Source organism: Heliconius melpomene, chromosome 16, assembly GCF_056956725.1.
Source record: "Heliconius melpomene rosina isolate 202511_hmr_F chromosome 16, ASM5695672v1, whole genome shotgun sequence".
In the NCBI taxonomy this organism is placed as follows: domain Eukaryota; kingdom Metazoa; phylum Arthropoda; class Insecta; order Lepidoptera; family Nymphalidae; genus Heliconius; species Heliconius melpomene.
In genome coordinates this window covers 5327127-5347606 of record NC_140404.1, presented here as the reverse complement: position 1 = coordinate 5347606, position 20480 = coordinate 5327127, and the positions used below count along the sequence as shown (strand labels likewise).

Here is a 20480-nt window from a genome sequence, read left to right as displayed (position 1 = left end):
TTAACTTATTCCCCCAAGTGGAAACCCACCACCGTTAAATTAATATTCTGGCGCCACAACGGCCTCGTATATAACACTTGTTTTGTGCAATATCTCACTATACATACCGTGGTAAGTCTCTGTAAAGCGCTAAACCGGTCTTCTTGTGCCGCAGCCGATTTCTCAAAGGCCTCATGTTTCTTGATCAACGATTCAACCTCGTCTATAGTGTGGCCAAGTTCTTGAGACATCAGGTAAGGTTCTTGGGCGATCAGCCATGCTTCTGCCACTGCTGCATCGCGCGCGAATTGGTAGACTTCCAGGACTGTGTGCGGATACAATTAGGTATTCAATTATTTTTTTATTAATTTTCAAGTGATTTGGGTAAAGGCAATGTTTTTTTTTTGGAGGTTGTAACATAAGACTAATGCTATATATTTTGAAGAACAAGTGTTAGTATAGAGAACTATTGAAAAATAACTGTTATGGTTAGACCGATAATATAGCCCTACTATATCTAGACGGCCACAATTTTTTTAAATATATTTTTTCTTAAATCCTCTAAATTGTAAATATGCAAATAGTACAATAATTCAACTAACTAAGCTGCAAATTCTCCCAGCGTTCTTCCCACCGTCGTAACAAAGCGTTCCTCTGGTTGGTCAACAGTTGTAACTTATCCCGTATATCGGGCGAGGCGTAATGCTGCCTCGCGAGTAGCTCGCGCCCGAGGCCGATGCACGCCGTAAACTTGTCCTCGCGGGTTTCGATCTCTGCTTTGAGTGATTGGTGGTTGTTCATTAGGAGCTCTACGCCGCTTACGTCGCTGTAATATTATATATATTTTATTAGTAATTTTGTATAATTATAGAAAGCTACAATTTTTATTTACTGGTAGTTCTGAAATTGAGGAAACATGTTGGTTTTTTATTTATTAAGTGTATATTAAATACATAAAACTATTCTATTACTTAGTGATTGATAGATAAATGCATAGTATTGGCAGTAGAAGGTTGAAATTCCATATATATGTGCTTTGTAGGTTTTTAGCCTATACTATATTCCCTAAATAGTATGCATTTAATTTTTTGGAAAATTTTCTAGATTATGTGTAATATGTTGAGTGCCGGAACTTAAACAAATTACAAGTTGGAGGTCTCACCGCGGCTTCTCCCCTGTATTCATGGAGCGCACCACGTCGTCCATCCAAAGCGCGAGGTCGCGCACCTGGCTCAGGAAGCGGTAGAGCTGGTCCGCGTCCTCCAGCTTGGCGCGACGCGCCGCGCACGAGGCCTGCAGCGCGCGCCACGCCTCTGCCACCTCGCCCGCACGCCGCGAGATCTCCGCCGCCTTGTCGCCCGCGTATGACGCGCCCAACCGGGACATCTCCGCGCCAGTGCTCTCAACCTGCACCGTGAACGTTCAACTTCATTCATTTTAAGAGGTACGCGCAAAGCGCATTTAAGGTTACGTGCGCAAAATACGTATTGACATACCTACATAGGGATGCTCTCGGTCGACCTCACCGCAACACTAGGTGTCATTAACTAATAGCTATTTTCACAATTGCACGTTTACTTAGGAGACTGTCTTTATTAACACTATAGCAATATAACGACACAAACCTGTTGCTGCAGAGTACTGAGGTCCTGCATAAAGTTGTGGTGTTTCCGTTGCAACGCGCCAACGCTGATAGCATCACGTCCCAACTCCTCACTGACGCCGCGCGCCTTCTCGTTGACACGCTGCAGCGTGTCTTTGCAATCATGGAAGTACTTGTGTAGTTCACGAGAAGCTGCCAGCATCTGTGAGCAATAATATAATTAATTATTATTGATAGGCTTTTAGCAATAATATAATTAATTATTATTGAATATTTTATGTTCGAGTACATTACTAAAATAAAAAAAATAAAAAATACCACTTGTCATATTGTTAATTTTTTTCTAAGCTTGCTACATTTAACTATTAAGCTCATTGTTAAAAGTTTAAAAACATTGATGATAAACTCATATTAAAAATGATGATGTGTGATGTTCTCCCATGATGTGAAAAATTGACGGATTTCATCCTTTTACTAAATAACCTATCACTAATAAAGAAAAATAAAAGAATATCTCATATGTCATTTTTTTTATTTGTTTATGTTAAGAACAACCCACCTGAGTCCTAGTATCAATAAGCTCCAGTAGATCCTGCCAGGTTTCACGCAGGCCCTCCTTCCATTGAGCAATGGTAGCGTTATCCGAGTGTCCCATAGCTATCATCTGGTCGGCGATACGCTCCGCTGTGGCCACACGCTCCGATCCCACTGATTGTGTCTCACGAGCGAATTCCTTGAAGCGTTCCCAGAGTAACTGTGGATAAAATAATTACAATTATATCTATACTAAATATAAGGCTGAAGAGTTCTTTGGTTGAACGCGATTATCACAGGATCTGCTAATTCAAATTGAAAAAACTTTGTGTTGGATAGTCCATTTGTCTAAAAAGATCATATTAAATCTAAGACTAAAATATAGTAATTTTTTAAAAAAACGTACAGTAACATGATCATAATCTTGTCCAAGCTCTTGAGAACTGGCGACCAGCTCCCTCTCAGTGATCCATTGTTCTAGGTCATCAACCTCACGTGACAACTGGAAGAGCCGCAGTGCCTCATCCAACTTGGCGCGCCTTTCCCCGGCCAGGTCTTTTAGACCCGCGTACAGTTTGTCCACTTGAGACTGTTTTACTGATATTTGCTCACTGAGAATACAAAATAATTTTAATATAATTGTGTTATATGCTCATAAAATTTTGTTATGTTAAATCACTAATCAAACGAATATAATTATAAATGTAATTGTTTATATTTTATATGTACTAAATTAAAATTTTCAGTTTATAGATATAACACTTTTTTTGCAAAGGTATTGTTACTTCATATAAGGAAAAATTATTCTTTACATTTATAATAGCTGATCATTTAGTTACCTACATAATATTTGCTATAGTAGTCTGATTCCTCAAAAACTCACCTAAGAGGATGTTCCTCGCTAGTAAGCTGACGTACAGTCTCGCCCAACTGTCTAATAGTCTGTGCGTAGTCGTCGACCGCCTGTTCCAATATTTCGTGTTTCTTCATAAGATTTTGAGCGGATATTTCATCCTTGCCTCGGTCCTCTACCATCATGTACAGTTCCTGTTCGCTCATCCACGCTTCCGCTTCGTTTGCATCGAACAGATATTGTTGAGCTTTCTCCCATTGTGATAAGTTGTTCTTACGTTGTTCAATGGCATCTGTGAAACAAGTAATTTATTAAAGTAATTTTGGCCATCGTGGCGATTTGTGTGACGGTCAAATGACGGTTCTGAGTTCGATTTCCATTCATGGGGTAGAATTTTAATTTCTCGCTCTGGTAAGAACACAAAGCGCAGGGCTTTGTTTTCTTTGAGCTCCACCAAACAGCTTGCAATGTCTCTAAAATGAGACGTAAAGTGGGATAATAAAATGATTAAGTTAACTACCAGTCACAGCTTAGAAAAAAAAGCTTAAATGCGTTAATGTATTTTTTTAAATAATGCGATTTCAACCAACCTTTGAGTTCTCGCCATCTCGCGGTAAGCTCCTCAATGAGTGTTCTAAATTCAGGTGCATCTTCATGCTCCTCGTCAATCAGTTTCTGTCCATTAGAGATGACCGTCAGTATCCTCGGTTCGTGGTTGTCAGTTTCGGTTTTAAGCGACTGATTCTTCTTTTGCAGCATTTGTACGTTAAATAGTGAGTTTCCATAGTCAGTGCTAGTTGCTAGCGGCATTTTTTCATGAATCCATAACTTTTCATCTTCAACATCACGTCTGAATTGGAACGCCTCCTTCTTCTTAGCGAGATGGCGTTGACGATCCAACAATGGCGCCTTGAGTTGTTCGAAACGTTGCTCCACAGACTTCTTTTTCTCCTTAATCTCCTCCATCTTGTCGGGTACGGTCTTCTGCAGGTATTCCGCTTGTGTTTCCAACTCGGTTACCTGCTTAGCCTTTACGGCCATCTGAGTCTCGATCATCTGTTGCTTCTGCATTAGAATGTTGACAGATGCCAGATCAGTGCCAGTGTCTGTGTTCTCGATTTGTTTCTCCAGCTCGTTCATCCATGAGTCGATGTCATCGCAGGTCTGGTGTAAGAGGACCTCGCGGTTAGCGTCAAACAGGCGTTCACCCTTCTCCTTAGTGGTTGTTTGAAGATTTTCGAATTGGTCTTGCAACTCTGTCATTTTGGGTGAGATAACTTCAACAAACTCTGGTTTCTGCTTCATGAGTTCCTCAGCCGCATTTTGTACTGCAAATAGACGTTCCTTGTTTGCTGCAATCTCTGCTTCGAATGCTTGATGACGGGTCCACTTGGAGTGTATGGTCTTGGCCGAGCGGTAAGTATCATCCTGAGCTGTGACATTCTTCTCTTGCACCCATTCACCCAGCTCGTCACAGTCTTGCAAGAATTGATGTAATTGCAATTGGTCTTGTAGTTTCTCCATCTGTTGCAATGCCTTTTCGCGGTTCGAATCCCGTCTACCCCTAATACTCTCTGCTTTACGCTGTATTTTGTCGGCATCGAAGTGTCTCTCTTCGACGAGGCGGTTGGCAAATTGTACGACAGAATTGATCTTGTCGTCGTTAGCCTCCATGGTAGTAAGGAACGCCTCATGCTCCTTGATCGTGTTCTCGGCCTGCTCCAAGTTTGCTGGTGGCTCAGCCTTAGCAAGTCTAAAAATAATAAAATAAATATAAGTGCCACCAAATTAGCTTAAAATTCTACATTTTGAAATATAGCAAGATTTTAATGGAAACTCTGAATGCCATTGAAGATGCCAATGAAGTTGTTTTAGAAGAGAGTATAACGTAATATCATTGCGGCTGTTAAATAAAACAACTACAAACAGTTACCTATGCTCCTGGTGAGACAACAACACCTCAGCCTGTCTAGCATCACGCTGCAACAGTTGCAACTCCAAGCTCTGGGTAAGTAACTGCTGGCGGTTCTCCCACATCTGCTGCAGCTCGGCCCATCCTTCGCGCAACGCCTTCAGACGCTCACGCAGGAACATATATTGCGGGTCGTCTTGGGTTGATGGCTCCTTGTGTAATAAATATCAGTGTTAAAATAATTGTTGCATGTAAAATATTCAAAACAATAAATAGATATATTATATATTATAGATCACAAAATTTTAATATTAGTATTTTAGCTATTAGTAGGGGCGGCGAAGAGGGGACTTTGTGGAGTCATTCGAGCGCATCAGATTAAGATACTGGGGATTCCTTGTACTCGGTTACGTACTTCCACCAAATATGAGCTTCCTATGTATAGCCGCGCGTCTAGGATAAAGGATCAGATTAGTAAAAAAAAATTGATCATCGGACATTCTCGAGCGCGTCAGATTAAGGTAGGGTAAGTTAGTTACATGCTAAATCGTGTATATTCCACTAATCTGACAATTTGAGAGTGACGCAAAGGAGGGGGAGGGCTCCAAAGTTGTAAAAAAAAAACGTTATCTGGACATTCTCGAGCGCGACAATTTTTTTTTTTAATTTGGAGGGAATCATTCAAGGATTACGAAAAATATATAATCTGACAAATTCCGCAAGCCGAAGTAATAGAAATTGATCGATAAAGTTTGATGTACCTAAGAATTGCATATATTCCTCTCACGGTATTTCTATTCCTATATCCCTCTTTCTTTTGTTTATTGGTCCCTAACTCTTCAATGAAGATGATAATTTTTAAAAATACTTGAAAAAAATATTTTTTTTTGTAGTTTCTTTTTATAAATACAAGTATTCTATTTCAAACATACATTCTATTAGTTACATTCTATTTCTTGAGCTTTTCTATTGATTACGTTCAATAAATTAAAAAAATTGAGGCCAGTCGTGGCGCAGTGGCACAGAGTGTAACTGTAAAACCGACAGGTTGTGGGTTCAATCTTCATTCCAGGAGATGAAATATTTATTCAATATTTCCATTTCCTCGCTCTGGTGTCGAGGCAAAACAGCGAGGTTGTGTGCTGCTACTCAACACTCAATGCCTTCAAAATTTGGCAGAAACTGGGGAACAGAGTGTATTAACCTTAGGTTCCTTCTGCCTACCCTGCTGTGTACGGGATACAACATAAAGCTGACTTGATCACTGTATTGGTTTAAAAAAATATTAATAATTGTCAGATTAAGCAAGTCCCTTCAGATAATCGTCTGATTTTGAGATATCACGCCTAGGGCATGAAGATGAACCATATATATCTTAATCTGACGCGCTCGAGTATTTCAATATGACGATTTTTTTTTGCATTTTCAAACAACGATTACGAGCTTGCGTCACATCCAAATCGTCAGATTATTACATAAGAGCTTTTTTTTAGGTTCACTTAACACCCCCTTAGAAAATCTGACGCGCTCGACAATATTTTTTTTTTGCCATTTTTAACTCATACGTACGACCACCTCCACCATGGAAACTGTCAGATTAACATATTTTCATGCTTAAGAAGACGTAGGCAATTGATGATATCAATATCTGACGCGCTCGAGTATGTCCATGGAACAGTTTTTTTTTACATTTTTGAAAATCTATAGCCCCTCAACCCACCGGTGAAACGAAATTTATTATATGACATTTTTTTCTTGTTATCATCTAAGCTTCGCAACCCAATAGGTCTCAATGACGCTCGAGTGACTCCACAGTTTGCTGCTTCGCCTCCCTAACTATATGTAATCTCACAGCATTAGTTAAAGATGATTGTGATTGTGTAATTCCCCCAAACAAAGTTGTGGGCGTCGGTTAATACTGGTATAAAATTATTATATTTCTGCTATATGAACCACGTGAAGATAAAAAATATACTTACGGCAGTAATCTTCTCTCCGTACTCCATCATCTTAGCGTATTCGTCCTTGTAGTTATCAATCTCCTCCTTGATGGTCTGGTGCTGAGACAAAAGTTTCTCAGCCTCGGGTAGACTGGCGGGTATGTCTAAAAAAATTATATTACTTATTATTTCAAGTTTTTCCTTAGCTTCAAGTACTATTCAACCGACGGGTGCTCCGTAAAACCAAAAAAGAATAACCTTAGCATTATGTAAAATTTTATTAACCTAGTTAGACCTAGTTTTTATTTAAATAAAAAAGACAGGATTACCTAAAGAATTATTCTTACTTTTCTTCAGCCGTTATAACGCATCATAACATTGAACAAAATCAATTTAGATAACATGTAAATAACCCCCTAAGATATTTATGACATAAAGACATGTTCTAAAATAAAATACCTTCGGATGCAACGTCGGTTTGCGTCTTGGTGAGCCATGCTTGGAAATGGTCAACGGAACGCAAGAAACGGTGTAGATCGCCGGCTTCTTCCAATTTAGCATCGCGTTCTTTTAGCTATAGATAAACATAAATCCATTATTTATTATATTACCACTATTTGGGGCAACAAATCGTAGACACACTTATACTATAAATGCATACTTTCTTCTCATAAAAATTGAACTAAAAACCTTTACACATTTCTTACAATCAGATACAATTCAGATATAAGAAACTAGTGTTCTATTACCTTCATTACCTCATTTATTAGCGTAGACAAAGCTAAAGGTAGCTTTCCCCCAAATTGAGAGTTTATTTAGAAGAGTAAAAATAATTAATAATCACAAAAACCATACCATCTGAGTAAGCCTTTCCCAGTTCTCAGTGATAGTAGCGACACGTTCACGTATCAATCTCGCTTCATCTGGGTGTTCGTCTTCTATTGCGCTCGCCTCGTTCTCTAGGGACGTGATACGCGCTTGTATGGCAGCCAGGTCACGCTCCATGCCGGACAGACGACGTTGGAGGGTCATGACACCTGTTATTTTAATGAATATATTAAAAAAAAATAATCAGCTTCACGCTGTATTCCGCATATAGCAGGATAGGCAGGAACCTAGAGTTAAAACACACACTGTGTGTTAACAAATAATAAAACTCACCATTAAGATCCATCTCCAAGTTGTCAGTCTGTTGTAGGATGCGTTTCTTATCTTCTATCCAGGATACAGTCTCACGACATTCGATGTAGAACGTCTGGACACCTTGAGCGGACTTCAGATCATCCTTCTTAGCTTCAGCCTAGATAACAATTTACTTCTAATTATTTTCTTTTATTAAAAAATCAAATAACATACGGTGTCTGGCGGTGCAGAGACTAGGCCAGAGCGGCTAAATGAAAAATCCTAATTCCTGGGAGTAGGATTAAACTCAAAACAATCGCATCTATAATCAGTCGCAGACCATATAGTTGTTTCTAAAAACAATGGCATATATACCTTTTCGCGCAAACCACTCCAGGCCTGGTTGAGGGCCTGCTGGCGCTCCTGTATGGCGGGCGCCTGCGGGTGTTCTACGTGAATGAGCTGGCGCGCCAGTTGGTTCACGACGGCCACTCGGGACGCGTTCGCGTTCATCTCCTTGTCGAAGCCGTCGTACCTATGGGCGATTGTAGTAGTTTAATAGGTTTATTTAAAAAATATATGTATTTTTATTAGGCGGTTTATTTAAGTGTTATTTTTTTTTGACTACACGGTTTATATGGCATAATTTAAATTATCCATTAGTTAAAGTAATTTTAATTTGATATAATTAGAACTTATAAATTAATTTATCTATATATCAACACTGCACTGTATAATAAAAAAAATTGACATAGTTAAACACGAACATTAAAATACTTTCAACAAATAGACTTATGCTTCCTAAAATTTATAAAGAGATAAGGCGTCTAAGAGACATATCTTCAAGATACGTCAAACAACGACAAGCACCAACCTGTGCTTCATGATCTCCACGTCATCGATATCCTTGGGCGGCAGCATGGTGTCCAGCATGCGGTCCTTCTCTGCTATCCACTGGTCGGCAGCATCAGCCTCGGCCAACAGCTTGCAGAGCGACAGCGCGTCCAGCAGGCGCTGCTTGCGCAGGCGCGCCAGCTCGGCCAGCTCGCCGTGGCGCGCGTCGATGGCGGCGAGGCGCTCGCGCACTTCGCCACTGTTCGCGTCTTCGGGACTCAGCTCACTGGCCTGGTTAAATTCATATGGTAATGTTATGTGGGTCGTAAGCATTATAACATATATTTTTTTATTTATAAAGGAGGTATAATCAGTAGGGAAGATGTACCGACGGTGTAATTATTACCAGGACGTGACTACGCGCTTTTCGCTTGTAAGTAGATGCACGCGCTATTTTTATTGTTAAATTTGATTTAAACATAATATAGTAACTCATGAAACAAAGTTTAAAACGGAGGTTTTAAACGTTTTCATTTACCTGCATTTAAAAACAATAAAGTGACCAAACTCTATAGTAATATGTATAATAGCAATTTTAAAATTTAATGTACGTTAACGTAACGTTAAAAAATATTAAAAATAAAAAGAAAAAGTTCTTTGTCTCTTTATTGGCATATAAAATGTAATTAACTGTAAAGGTTTATTACCAAAAAATATATGAACATGTATACTTACTTGTTGTTTAAGCTGCTGAATCACATTGGCGTAATGTTTTAGTTCATCTGTCACATCCTTGTGCTTCTTCAACAAACTCTGTACTTGGGCTTCATCCACGCCAGTGTCTTCAGATGATACCAATCTATGAAAAATTATTACATTGTTTACATAATATATATCAAGTATATAAAAGTCAAGTAGAAAATAAGTTTATTATTAAACATGAATACAAAGAAATTATAATCAGAATTGAATGAAACTTAAACAGGACTAATCGCGTATATTTAATATAATACAATTTTAAAACTATAACCTTTCGAACACTTTGACCACAATCTACTGAGAAGTGAACATCTTTAGTCCCGTTTAAGAGTTTAATTTAAAATTTATGAAAATCAAAGATAAAATCTTTGTGTAAAACAAAACTCTTTTTTCATATCATTTTTTATATTAACCTACCTAAGCGTATCCAACATCCAATTGTCAATATCATCAGCATCAGCGAATAGTTGATGATAACGAACGGCCGCGTCCAACCTGTTCTTACGCAGAGATACTACGTCGAGGAGATGATTCCATTGTGATAGAATATCGCGGAGACGTTCCTAAAACAGCAATGGCAATAATTGGTAGAATGAAAAAACTATTTTTTCTTTTAAATTTAGCGCTTTATCCCGCATATAACAAGGTATGCAGAGAAAGATAGCAAGGTAGGCAACACGAACGTAGTAGTAAGACAATCTGTTCCCCGCTTTCCGCCGAATTGGGGGACTCAACGCTGCTTTGTCTTGTTACCAGCGCGAGGATAAAAATATTAAATAATTCATTCCTCCGAGTGGGAATCGAACTCACAACCACCACGTACACGTCATGCCACTGCACCGCCTCATTATAGATTATTTAAGTTATGATATTATATTATTACTGCTTAATATTTAGACAATAATTTTAAAACTATAAGCACTACAATATATTGGTGGACAATATTGACAAGTGTATTATGTAAAACTAAGTAAATTGGATTTCTTCATGAAATTGAGCAAATTTAATAATATTCTTACTTGTATTCTATCTGCACCAAAGTGACCTTGTGAGATAAGTTCATCACCAACAGCTGCCACATTCATAAGCTGCAACTCATGAGCTTGCACATCTGCTTCCAGCGCCTTGTGTTTGGAGATTAGCAGGTACACTGTGTAGAAAATACCAAAATACATTAAGTCATGTCAAGTGCGAGTCGGAATTCCAAACTGAAGGTCTTGTACCAAAGTAGTTTATAATTGTAGTATTTCGATAACTTAACTTCCTATAGTTCCTTGACTTAAGTTTACGGGCATATGTACTTATTTTGGATGAAATCGATTAAAAATGTAAGTTTTCTGTGATATACCTCTGTAATTTTTTGTTGAACCTGCTTTGCGAAAGAAGCCCGGTACTTATTTTTATGATAACATAATTACATACCAGTGGTAAGATCATGTCCAATATCATCAACGGAGACAATTTGCTCTTTCTCTTTAATCCAGTTCTCCTCATCAGCCATATCCCAGTAGAACTGCCACAATTTACGGCTGTCCTCAAGACGCTTCCTAAATATTTTAAATAAAAGTTTTATAGGTTAGTAAAAAAAATATGGTATCTATTATTTTTTATAAATATAAATTATAATATATTTTTTTTTAAATTCTTCCATTATTAAAGTTTTGATATTTAGTTACATCAAATTTCTTATTGCTTCGTCGTGTATAATTTACGGCGTGAAACAAACAAAAGGTAATAAATGAACCTGCGCTCAACAGCCAGATGCACGAGTTCGGAATACGCGTTCTCCAACTGCTGTATACGTTCCACGGTGATGGCGGGGTCGCAGGGACGGTAGCGATCTTCCTCCACCTCCAAGAAACGTTGGGACTGGCCTACCACCACCTGGATAAAAGAAAATATTTACTTAAGTTTTTTTTTGGGAAATGAAAATATTAATGAATTCATTCTCCCGAGTAAAAATCAAACCCGTAACCGCAAAAATAGAGTTTCATGCTCTTCAGCTGAAATACACAGATTGATTCTTCTTTTTTTTTTTTAAATAAATATAAAGAACAGTTATTTTTCCTACCTTTACACGTTCCCCAAGAACATTTATATCAGCTTCAACAAGAGCGTGCTTCTGCAGCAAGTCTTCAACTCCCATGAGATGTTTTCCGTAGTCGTCTGTCAGTAGACGCATCTTGATTTCCTCCATTGAATCCAGGATGTATAGCATTTCCTATAGAAAAGAATGTTAATAATTATAAATTATGATATAAGTTGTTACATACACTAGAGTATTCATTTAGGTGTACTATTTGTTAAAAAAGTAAGTAATATCATTAAGCTTATATTGACAAACTAGATGGGCATGATCATATTGAGATTATTATTTACTCATACATAGAAAATTATTAATGCTAAAAAAAAAAATGTTTAATCAAAGAAAATTAGCTATAAAACATAAGGCGTACAATACTAAAACACTGTAAAATTTATATTCCAAAGTGACATACCTGGAAGTTCTGCTGCAACTGCAAAGACAGTTCAAGGCGGGCGCGACGAGCACGCAACAACTCTAACAGATAGGCCCACAGTCGTAAGACATTGTCCCGCCGAGCACAGACACGTTCCATGTCATGATATCTAGAGAAAAAAAGAATTTAATTCTTTTATTTATTATCTATCTCCCTTTCTTTTTAGTGAGGTTTTTTTTATATTTACGGATTTGACAAAAGGAACCTAGTGTTCAGACACTCCGCTTCCCCCCTCACGCCTGCAATTTTCGAATCATTGCGTGTTGAGTGGTGGAACTCAACGCCAAGAGCAGGGAAGGCAGAGGGAAACTAGTGTAAAATGTCATTGTATATTCTTTGGTGGAATTTAACGCCGCCTATAAAAATGATTTACCAAACCAAAACAACAAAAGTACCCACCTTTCAGCCTGCAACTCCGAGCAAACAGCCACAACAGCTTGAACCCTTTCTTCGTACGCAAATATATCAGTTTCAATGGCCTCGTGCTTCTTGGCCGCCGCTTCCACCGCTGCCAGGTCGAAACCGAAGTTGTCCTGACTGACGAGACGCTGGTTCTCCGACAGCCATGTTTCACGCATTTGCGCTTTACGGTTGAATCTGTCGATTGTGGTTTGTTCTTGAATAGGTTACAATTAACGTTATAAAGGAAATTTGTACTTGTAGTAACAATAAATTTGTGAATTTATATTTTCAACATAACATGGTTAAAAAATATGAAAAATAATAAGTTATTTACTACGATTGTACGAAATTACGTATTTGGTAAAATAAAAATATCATAAGTAATAGCTGCTGTATAGATTATACAGTGTAGTCCTCGTATAGCCGTATATGCAGAGGTAATCTAATATTAAGACGTTCCTCGTATATGTAGAAAGTCGTTTGTTACAAAAATAATTGAAATATAAATCAGCGTCAAGTCCTGCCGCAAGTGGGACAGCTACTTGCGACAGCATCATCCAAAATATGAGATGTATTTTAATAACAAAAAACTCCATACCTAGCGGCCAGTTGCTCCAGCTTCTCCTGCCTAATCAGTTCCTCTCTCAGCGCCAGTTCCCTCTCGTGCTCCGCCTTCTCCAGCCTCTCCCAGGCCCTGTTTATATCGTGTATCATGCGGCCCTCGCGCGGAGTGTACGGCTTCTGGTTGGCGGCGCGCATTCGGGACTGCAGGGTGAAGAGTAGCACTTCGAGGTTGCCTTTTTCTACGAACCTGTTTGTGTTGAAAAAAAAAAGGTTTTAATAATTTTAATATATTATGTTTTCCTTTTAATATAGAAGTTAAAAAAACCTTTTCAAAGAAAAATATCAATTTGAAATTAAACTCAAGGCCTCCCTGGAAAATATCTCGAGATATTCTCACCCTCATATAGAGCCCATAATGACAATATTAGGTCTTAAAGACCTACCAGAGTGTGTATCAAATAGATCGTTAGAATTTGATAATAAAATATTTTACATAATAATAATTAGTTGTTATTTTTTTACTTTACTACAGAATGATATGAAACTAAGCTACCAAAACTAATATACTTACTTCGGTGGTTTCTCTACAGTGCGGTAATTGGCGAATTGTATCAATTGTTGTCTGACGCCTTCCAACGAGTTCGCGAACGTCCTATCGCCCAAAGCTTCGATTGTACGCTCAATCCATTGCAGGAGATCGCTGTAACATATAAAAATAACGTTATTAAAAATATCATAATATATTTAAATCCCTTTAACCCATATAAACGTTAATAATATAGTAATATAACATAACGTATAAGAAAGAAAGTTATTCAATTACTTTTAGCATTCTTTTAAAACGTACTGCAAGTATCTGTAGTTTAATGGTTGTTTAACATGTATCGCGTTTTTCACGCCATTTTCTTAATATCAATTCCTTTCAATTAAACTTTCATTTAACAATAACAATCGAAAGTTATAAACTAAGTACTATTTTCTTCACACCTAAGCAAAATTTACTATATAAACTGAATATTATACAAAAATGTAAAAAAATCCTATACACTTTCTCACCTAGTAAGCGATTCATATTCCTGCATCATTTTCTCGTTTTCCATAGCAATACCAACAACTTTGCCGATCCTCTTGCCTTGCACAGTCTCCTGCTTCATCTTACTGAAGTAGTGGTAGTATGTGACCACGTATGTAATGATTGATCTCTCATCTGGGTGTTCCACTGCGATATCTGAAGAGAGAGGTTTTTATTAAATATCGTAAGCACCCTAATAAATTAATGTCTCATTTATAATATATAAATAAATTGCCAGTTTATAGTACCAGATACATTAGCCTTAAAAAAAATTAAGTGAAATGAATGACGAATCATTATATTATTATTCTATTAAATAAAACTTTTTAGAAAACGTATTAAACGTAGCGAGATTTGAACCTGCGCCTACTGGAAGCCGTCCAAGATTTCTTAGTGTGGAATAACATTTTAAAATATTAAAAACATAGATGTAGTTAAAATATAAAATCTTTTTAAGTATAAGGAGTAATTATAAAATGACTGTAGAAATATTAAAATCATTAAAACAAACAGAATAGAAGTTTTGCATGATGTTAATACATAAAGTAATATATTCAAATTATTAAAATAATTTGCATATGATAATAATTTTCGTAAAATATGATATTTCCTAAATATTTAGGCACACAATAACAACACAGAGACGTGAAGTTTTTGTTAATCTTGTAGACATATTCAACAACAATTATAATTTTCCACCATTTTGATTTCATACATTATTTAAAACTGTTTAAATTACCGCCACCGTTGTTATGTTTATTTAAACTAGAACTAATTATCTAAGCAATTATAGTGACCGTATTTGAGATAACATTGTGTTACCTTAGCGTAGGGCAAGTAGAGCGTAACCAATAAACGTACACGTAGAAACAATACTCTCAGCATTATTTTGGAGAAAATCTATTTATTATTATAACAGCAGTAGTAACGTAAACCACCAGCATGGGAGTAGAAGATTAGTTCTTGCCCACTCCAGAATAATCTTGTGTCCATTCCGGAAATAATAGTATACAAAGATGACACCTACCTTCAGCATCCAAGAGTTTGGTAAGTCCAAGTTTCTCCTCAGCCACGTTAAATGCATTGTTCAGATTGTGAATGTGATTGCTTCTATGCAGTTTCTCAAACTGTATGAGATCCGGTCTGTGTTTGTGTATGATGGCGTTGAACGCCAACCCGTCGCGCCATGATGTCGTGAAGTTACGTACATTTACGTTATTGTAGCCGGCCGTTTTCATTTGGCACCATAATAGCAAAGCGTCCTTAGCGGACTTTGTCTCTTTATTGTCTGTCTCTTCGATTGTGATGTCTTGAATCTAGAAATATTATGATAATTTAAATAATCTTAATAGGCAAGAACTGTACACTCTATATAAAAAATCTGTTTATAACATTCAAATTCAAAAGAGGTACTAACTTGGAAACGGAGGATGATAGTCCATATGAGACCCAGATTGAGCCTCGCGTTACCGTCGACGATGTCATGGGAGCCCATGTTCTCGAGGTGTACGCGCTGTTCCCGAAGGAACTGTAAGGCTTTGTCTACGTTCTCTAGGCAGTGAATACGCATTTTACCTTTTGTAGGTCGTGGCTGTAAAGATAGAAATATATAGCATATAGAGTATGCTTAATTATTGTTTATTTTTTTAGTTTTCTGGCTTACAGTATACAGGGGGGGGGGTCTTAACATAGTGTTAAGAGACTTGTGCCACCCCCACTTTCGTCCCAATTTACGAGAGGCCTACCTCTCAACGTTTTTCAGGAATCGAACCAATAATAACCATCTAGTTTACAATAACACGCTGTTCCGCGTGCCGTATACACTCATATTTTAATTTCATTTAAATTATACAACAAAAAATACCAGTCTTTCTCCGGACAGCACTTCGAGCAATTTGATAAGCATCTTGCCATCTCTCATATCCACGTTCAGATCGTTGATACGGCACCCCACACGCACCAGGTGTGAATTCACCCATTTCTGGAAAGTCTTTTTTTGTACACTTTCTCGTTCGTCTGTTGACAAAAATTTTATAATTTAGTTTATACATTGATAACTTTTTCCGACGATCTTCCGAGAAATCCGATTCACACTTTATAAACTGAAGTTAATGTAAGCGGTTAAATTCTAAGAACTGCCGATGACCGAAAATTGGAGCATAGATTAACAGTTATATACGAAATAATTATCAAAACAAACACTATATAGTGAAGATTATCATTATATCATTATCATTGAAGAAAACAAAGAGTGTTAACACATTAACCGCCAGTGGGGTAGGCCGGGACGCGGCACCCGGGGACGCTTTGGCCGGCACCGTCCGTCCGCCGTAGACAAATCCATTGCAATAACTCATAAACCCTACCTAGGTATAGGTTTCGTAAACTTATATGGTAACTTGATATGCTGATCATATTTCACTATACGCTTTAGAGCGGAAATCGAGGTTATATAAAAAAAGTGCTTCAATAATATTTTTATTGGTAAAAGTTAAAATGTCAAAAAATTGAACCTTAAATTCGTATTGATAACAGAATTTTAACATCTACATAGACACATTAATATTAAATCACTTGAATAACACAATATTAACAATATATTTGGTTTTATTCACAAATTAGCTAATAATTTCAATTATTTGCCAACATTTTCCGCATTGGCACAAAACAAATCAACACACCTCTAAGCTCGCACACAACTTTATCATAATAGAGCTCCAGGCCAGGCACTTCTATATCAACACCTCTTCTGATGAGATCGTAGCACTCCGTCGATGTCATATCACCAGCACCGATAGACTGAGGCCGAGGCGCCGTCAGACCAAAGAACGGGAAGAATTAGAGCGACAAAATTCAACTGGTAAACTGGACAAGGATATTCGATACGCACGTTCCAGATGTCGACAACACTTGGTACGGTTTAATGAACTAATATTATTGTCAATTTTTATTATATTTTGTTTGATTTTAGATTGTTTTTTTCATTATTATCACTCGCTTGATACAGTTAGTTCTAATAAAATGTGCAAAATAGTAGAAAAACGACAACAACATGTTATGTGTATTGAAATAATCGACAAGAGATACTGAATGTTCTCTATGGTTATATCAGATAACTTGTAGGTTATTGATAATAGGAGTAAACCATACTTAAAGTTTGTATTCCATCTTAGACAGCGCTAAAATTTTGCCAACTGTTTGCTATTTCTATTTATATTGTAGGGGAAAACGGAAACAGCAGCTATGTACACTGTTTATAACTTACTTAAACATAATACGTAATTACTCGTATAATTTTAGATCATCAAGGTTATATATTTCTTTGTGAAGTTATTTATGACATAATTAAAGATATTTTTAATTTAATAAATTACAAGTATTTGTTGAAATAATACCAATATTTCAAAATGAGGTAAACAATTGACAGCAATCACAAACGTACTAGCCTTATCGCTTAACGACATATATTCGTGTCCGAAGTTTTATCAGGATATCTACTTATGTTTATCAGTAAGAATGGATCGTGGTAATTTTTTTAATACCGGCTCAACCATTACCAAATATATTACAATTAAAAATATATATTTAAAATTAAAATTCAATATTTTAATTTTATATAAAAAATGTACTGTAATAGTTGATAATTGGGGTCATGACCGGTCACAGTTGAATTAGTATAACACGACAAAGCTAAATTTAAAGTTTTTTAAAATAACTATCTAGACAATTACCTACAATTAAATGTTTTCGAAGAAAAAATGTAGAGACATAAGACATCAACATTTACCAAGGTACACCTAGGTACACCTAGCATTATATAGTAGCGGTACTAACTCTTACATGCATATATATAACTGTACGTGTATATCAATTTTAATGTCAATTAAATAAAAATTAAAGTCTCTGGACGCAGCAGTTAAACTAAAAACTTATTGTAAACGCTAACGGCCCTTATCATATGTGAGAGTATTCAAGTATACTGCATTCATAATGGGGCTCTTAGACTCAGATTATAACAGCTATCAAAGACTGCACTGAACCGCTTATATTGCAGTATGGACGATTTACACTATACGAATGTGGGTGGGTATATGCATTTTTTCCGTACTCAGCAGAGTCGACAGAGGGAGACTAGTGTTAAAACACTCCGCTCCTCAGTTTCCACTTAATTAATGGCATTGGGTGTTGGACTGGCGGAATTAACGTCGCATTTTGACGCTCAACACCAGTGCAAACTAGATAAAAATACTAACACTTATAGTAAACTTGACATAATTATAACAACTAAAAAAAATACTCGTATGAGCAAGTACTTAGTATTTATTCTATTTGTAACGATAAGAGCAAAAAACAAAAAATAAATGTAGAAGGAATAATGCATCGACTTTCCGCCTAGGGCATTAGAAAACAACGTCGATTTCTTCAATCCGTTAGCTGACTTCCTGCGGCCATCATTTACGCAACAATTATCTAGGGCGCTAGGGAACTGCAGTGGCGGTCGCATACCGTAAAATTGCCTACATAAATTTATATAATGACAATATTATTATTCTAAGTTTTCAATATAATATCTTTGTTTCATAAATAATGGTGTATTTACCTATATAATTCGACTAAGTACATATTAACACATAAAAAAATATACATGTTAAAACATTTTTAAAAAGTAAAAACAATCATGATATGGAAAAATTAAATACAGACTGTCTATCTTTAGAGTAAACAGATTATAATTTTTTAAAAATTATCTAGATTCAAAACACTTTGTATATGATATTATTTTATATTAACTTCGCACCATAAAATCAAGTTTAAGTTATACATAGACTGACCAGCGAGCGCTTTGATGCGCGATCGTTCGAAGAGCCTTGAGGAGGAGTTGCCGCCGTCGTACTCGATCTCGTCTATGATCTCCTGGCCGTGGCCGATGGACGGGTCCCAGCGGGACACCGATATGTCGGTCGTCATTGCGACCTAGTGCACCTCACCGCGCCACGCTCGAATGTCTGCAAATTAAATATAAAACATAACTTTAGTATACATTTATTAATTTAATACATTTATTTAATAAACTGAATATTAATATACCAGTGATCTAATTAACCCATCGGTTGAAAATGGTGACACAACATATCTAAATACTAGCGCCCCCCGTGCGTCTTCGCTTGCACTATGAGATTATTTATTTAACAGATTTATTTATTGTTATTTCATATGTCTAAGTAGGCCAAAGGTGCCGATCTCATGGGAATTTCGAAATAAAAAGTAGCATTTATGTTGATCCATATCTTTCAGCGAAAGTCCATAAAAATTAGTTCAGCTGTTCCAGAGATAAGCTCGGACAAACATAAATATAGACAAACATTTTCTTTTAAATTGTTTGTTTTATTATAGTATAAATAACTAGATGCACTTGAAAAAACAAGGTTTATTTGAAATCTAGGACAGGGACTTCCATTTTATTTATATGTGTAAATGTGAAGAATATATACATTTTGAAAAAAGTAAGTTAATACTAAATAAGTAAATTGTATTATCAGATTGACAAAATTATTTATTCTGTTATTCGTTAAATTTCCGGTTCAAACGTTTTGCCTTTGAAAATAATTGATAATAATTTCTTTTTAATTTGATAAATAAAGGAACGATTTAGCAATTGATAAAAACCATTACCATTACATATTGTTACGGAAAAAAACTATCCATTCTTATATATTTTAGAACATATATCTTTCTAATATAACAAAACAACTACAAAAATCCTTATATATAGGCACAACGTTTATTGAACGTATATACTAAACAATCAACAAAAATCATTACAAAATCAATTTCACCTTGAACACTCACTATATATGTACAGTCATGCAGTTCCTGAGTTATGTTTACACAACTAACACAAATCTATGGGTATTCAATTACATTTATACTGTAAAACACTTATAACATTCAATTTTATAATTTTTACATTTCTACTCGTTATTATATTTGCCATGATGTCATCGTATGATAAGATTAGATATAGTCTTAGTATAGAGTACAGACGACATACCTTATACTTTAAAAATAACTTAATTAAATATTTATTTATTTGTAAAGAATGTGATGTAAAAAATATTGGAACGCTGTATCTCCAAACCAGCAGAGTTGGCAGAGGGAATTTAGTGTTGAGACACTGCACTCCCGATTTTCCGCCGAATTCTGAAGGCATTGCGTGTTGAATGGCGGAACTCAACGCATTGCTTTGCCTCGACACCAGAGCTTAGAAATAAGATTATTAAATATTTGATTTACTCTAGTGGTAGTACAACCTGTCCTCTTTACAGTCACACACTTGGGCCCCTGCGATTTTATTCAACCAAATCAGTGTAAGAAAAGATTTATACA

At 36.4% G+C, this 20480-nt stretch overlaps 1 protein-coding gene across 10 annotated transcripts in view; it reads right to left on the bottom strand.

Annotated features, from left to right (window-relative positions):
- The window catches only part of LOC146530783 (spectrin beta chain-like), a 48378-nt gene that overhangs the window by 9633 nt on the left and 18265 nt on the right, over positions 1-20480 (bottom strand). For all 10 annotated transcript variants that reach the window (XM_085199563.1, XM_085199556.1, XM_085199553.1 and 7 more), the window contains exons 2-31: positions 18926-19099; positions 15958-16109; positions 15511-15684; positions 15121-15409; positions 14078-14249; positions 13593-13721; positions 13056-13268; positions 12455-12652; positions 12035-12164; positions 11608-11757; positions 11281-11420; positions 10959-11083; positions 10556-10686; positions 9954-10099; positions 9513-9636; positions 8818-9068; positions 8319-8478; positions 7983-8121; positions 7677-7858; positions 7281-7395; positions 6861-6985; positions 4903-5093; positions 3560-4722; positions 3000-3261; positions 2523-2727; positions 2142-2336; positions 1605-1784; positions 1142-1386; positions 582-805; positions 108-304 (exon numbers count right to left, since the gene is read on the bottom strand). In XM_085199563.1, coding sequence (XP_085055689.1) covers positions 108-304; positions 582-805; positions 1142-1386; positions 1605-1784; positions 2142-2336; positions 2523-2727; positions 3000-3261; positions 3560-4722; positions 4903-5093; positions 6861-6985; positions 7281-7395; positions 7677-7858; positions 7983-8121; positions 8319-8478; positions 8818-9068; positions 9513-9636; positions 9954-10099; positions 10556-10686; positions 10959-11083; positions 11281-11420; positions 11608-11757; positions 12035-12164; positions 12455-12652; positions 13056-13268; positions 13593-13721; positions 14078-14249; positions 15121-15409; positions 15511-15684; positions 15958-16109; positions 18926-19061 — 6243 coding nt within the window. In that variant the 5' untranslated portion in view covers positions 19062-19099. The remainder of the gene's footprint in view (positions 1-107; positions 305-581; positions 806-1141; positions 1387-1604; positions 1785-2141; positions 2337-2522; positions 2728-2999; positions 3262-3559; positions 4723-4902; positions 5094-6860; positions 6986-7280; positions 7396-7676; positions 7859-7982; positions 8122-8318; positions 8479-8817; positions 9069-9512; positions 9637-9953; positions 10100-10555; positions 10687-10958; positions 11084-11280; positions 11421-11607; positions 11758-12034; positions 12165-12454; positions 12653-13055; positions 13269-13592; positions 13722-14077; positions 14250-15120; positions 15410-15510; positions 15685-15957; positions 16110-18925; positions 19100-20480) is intronic.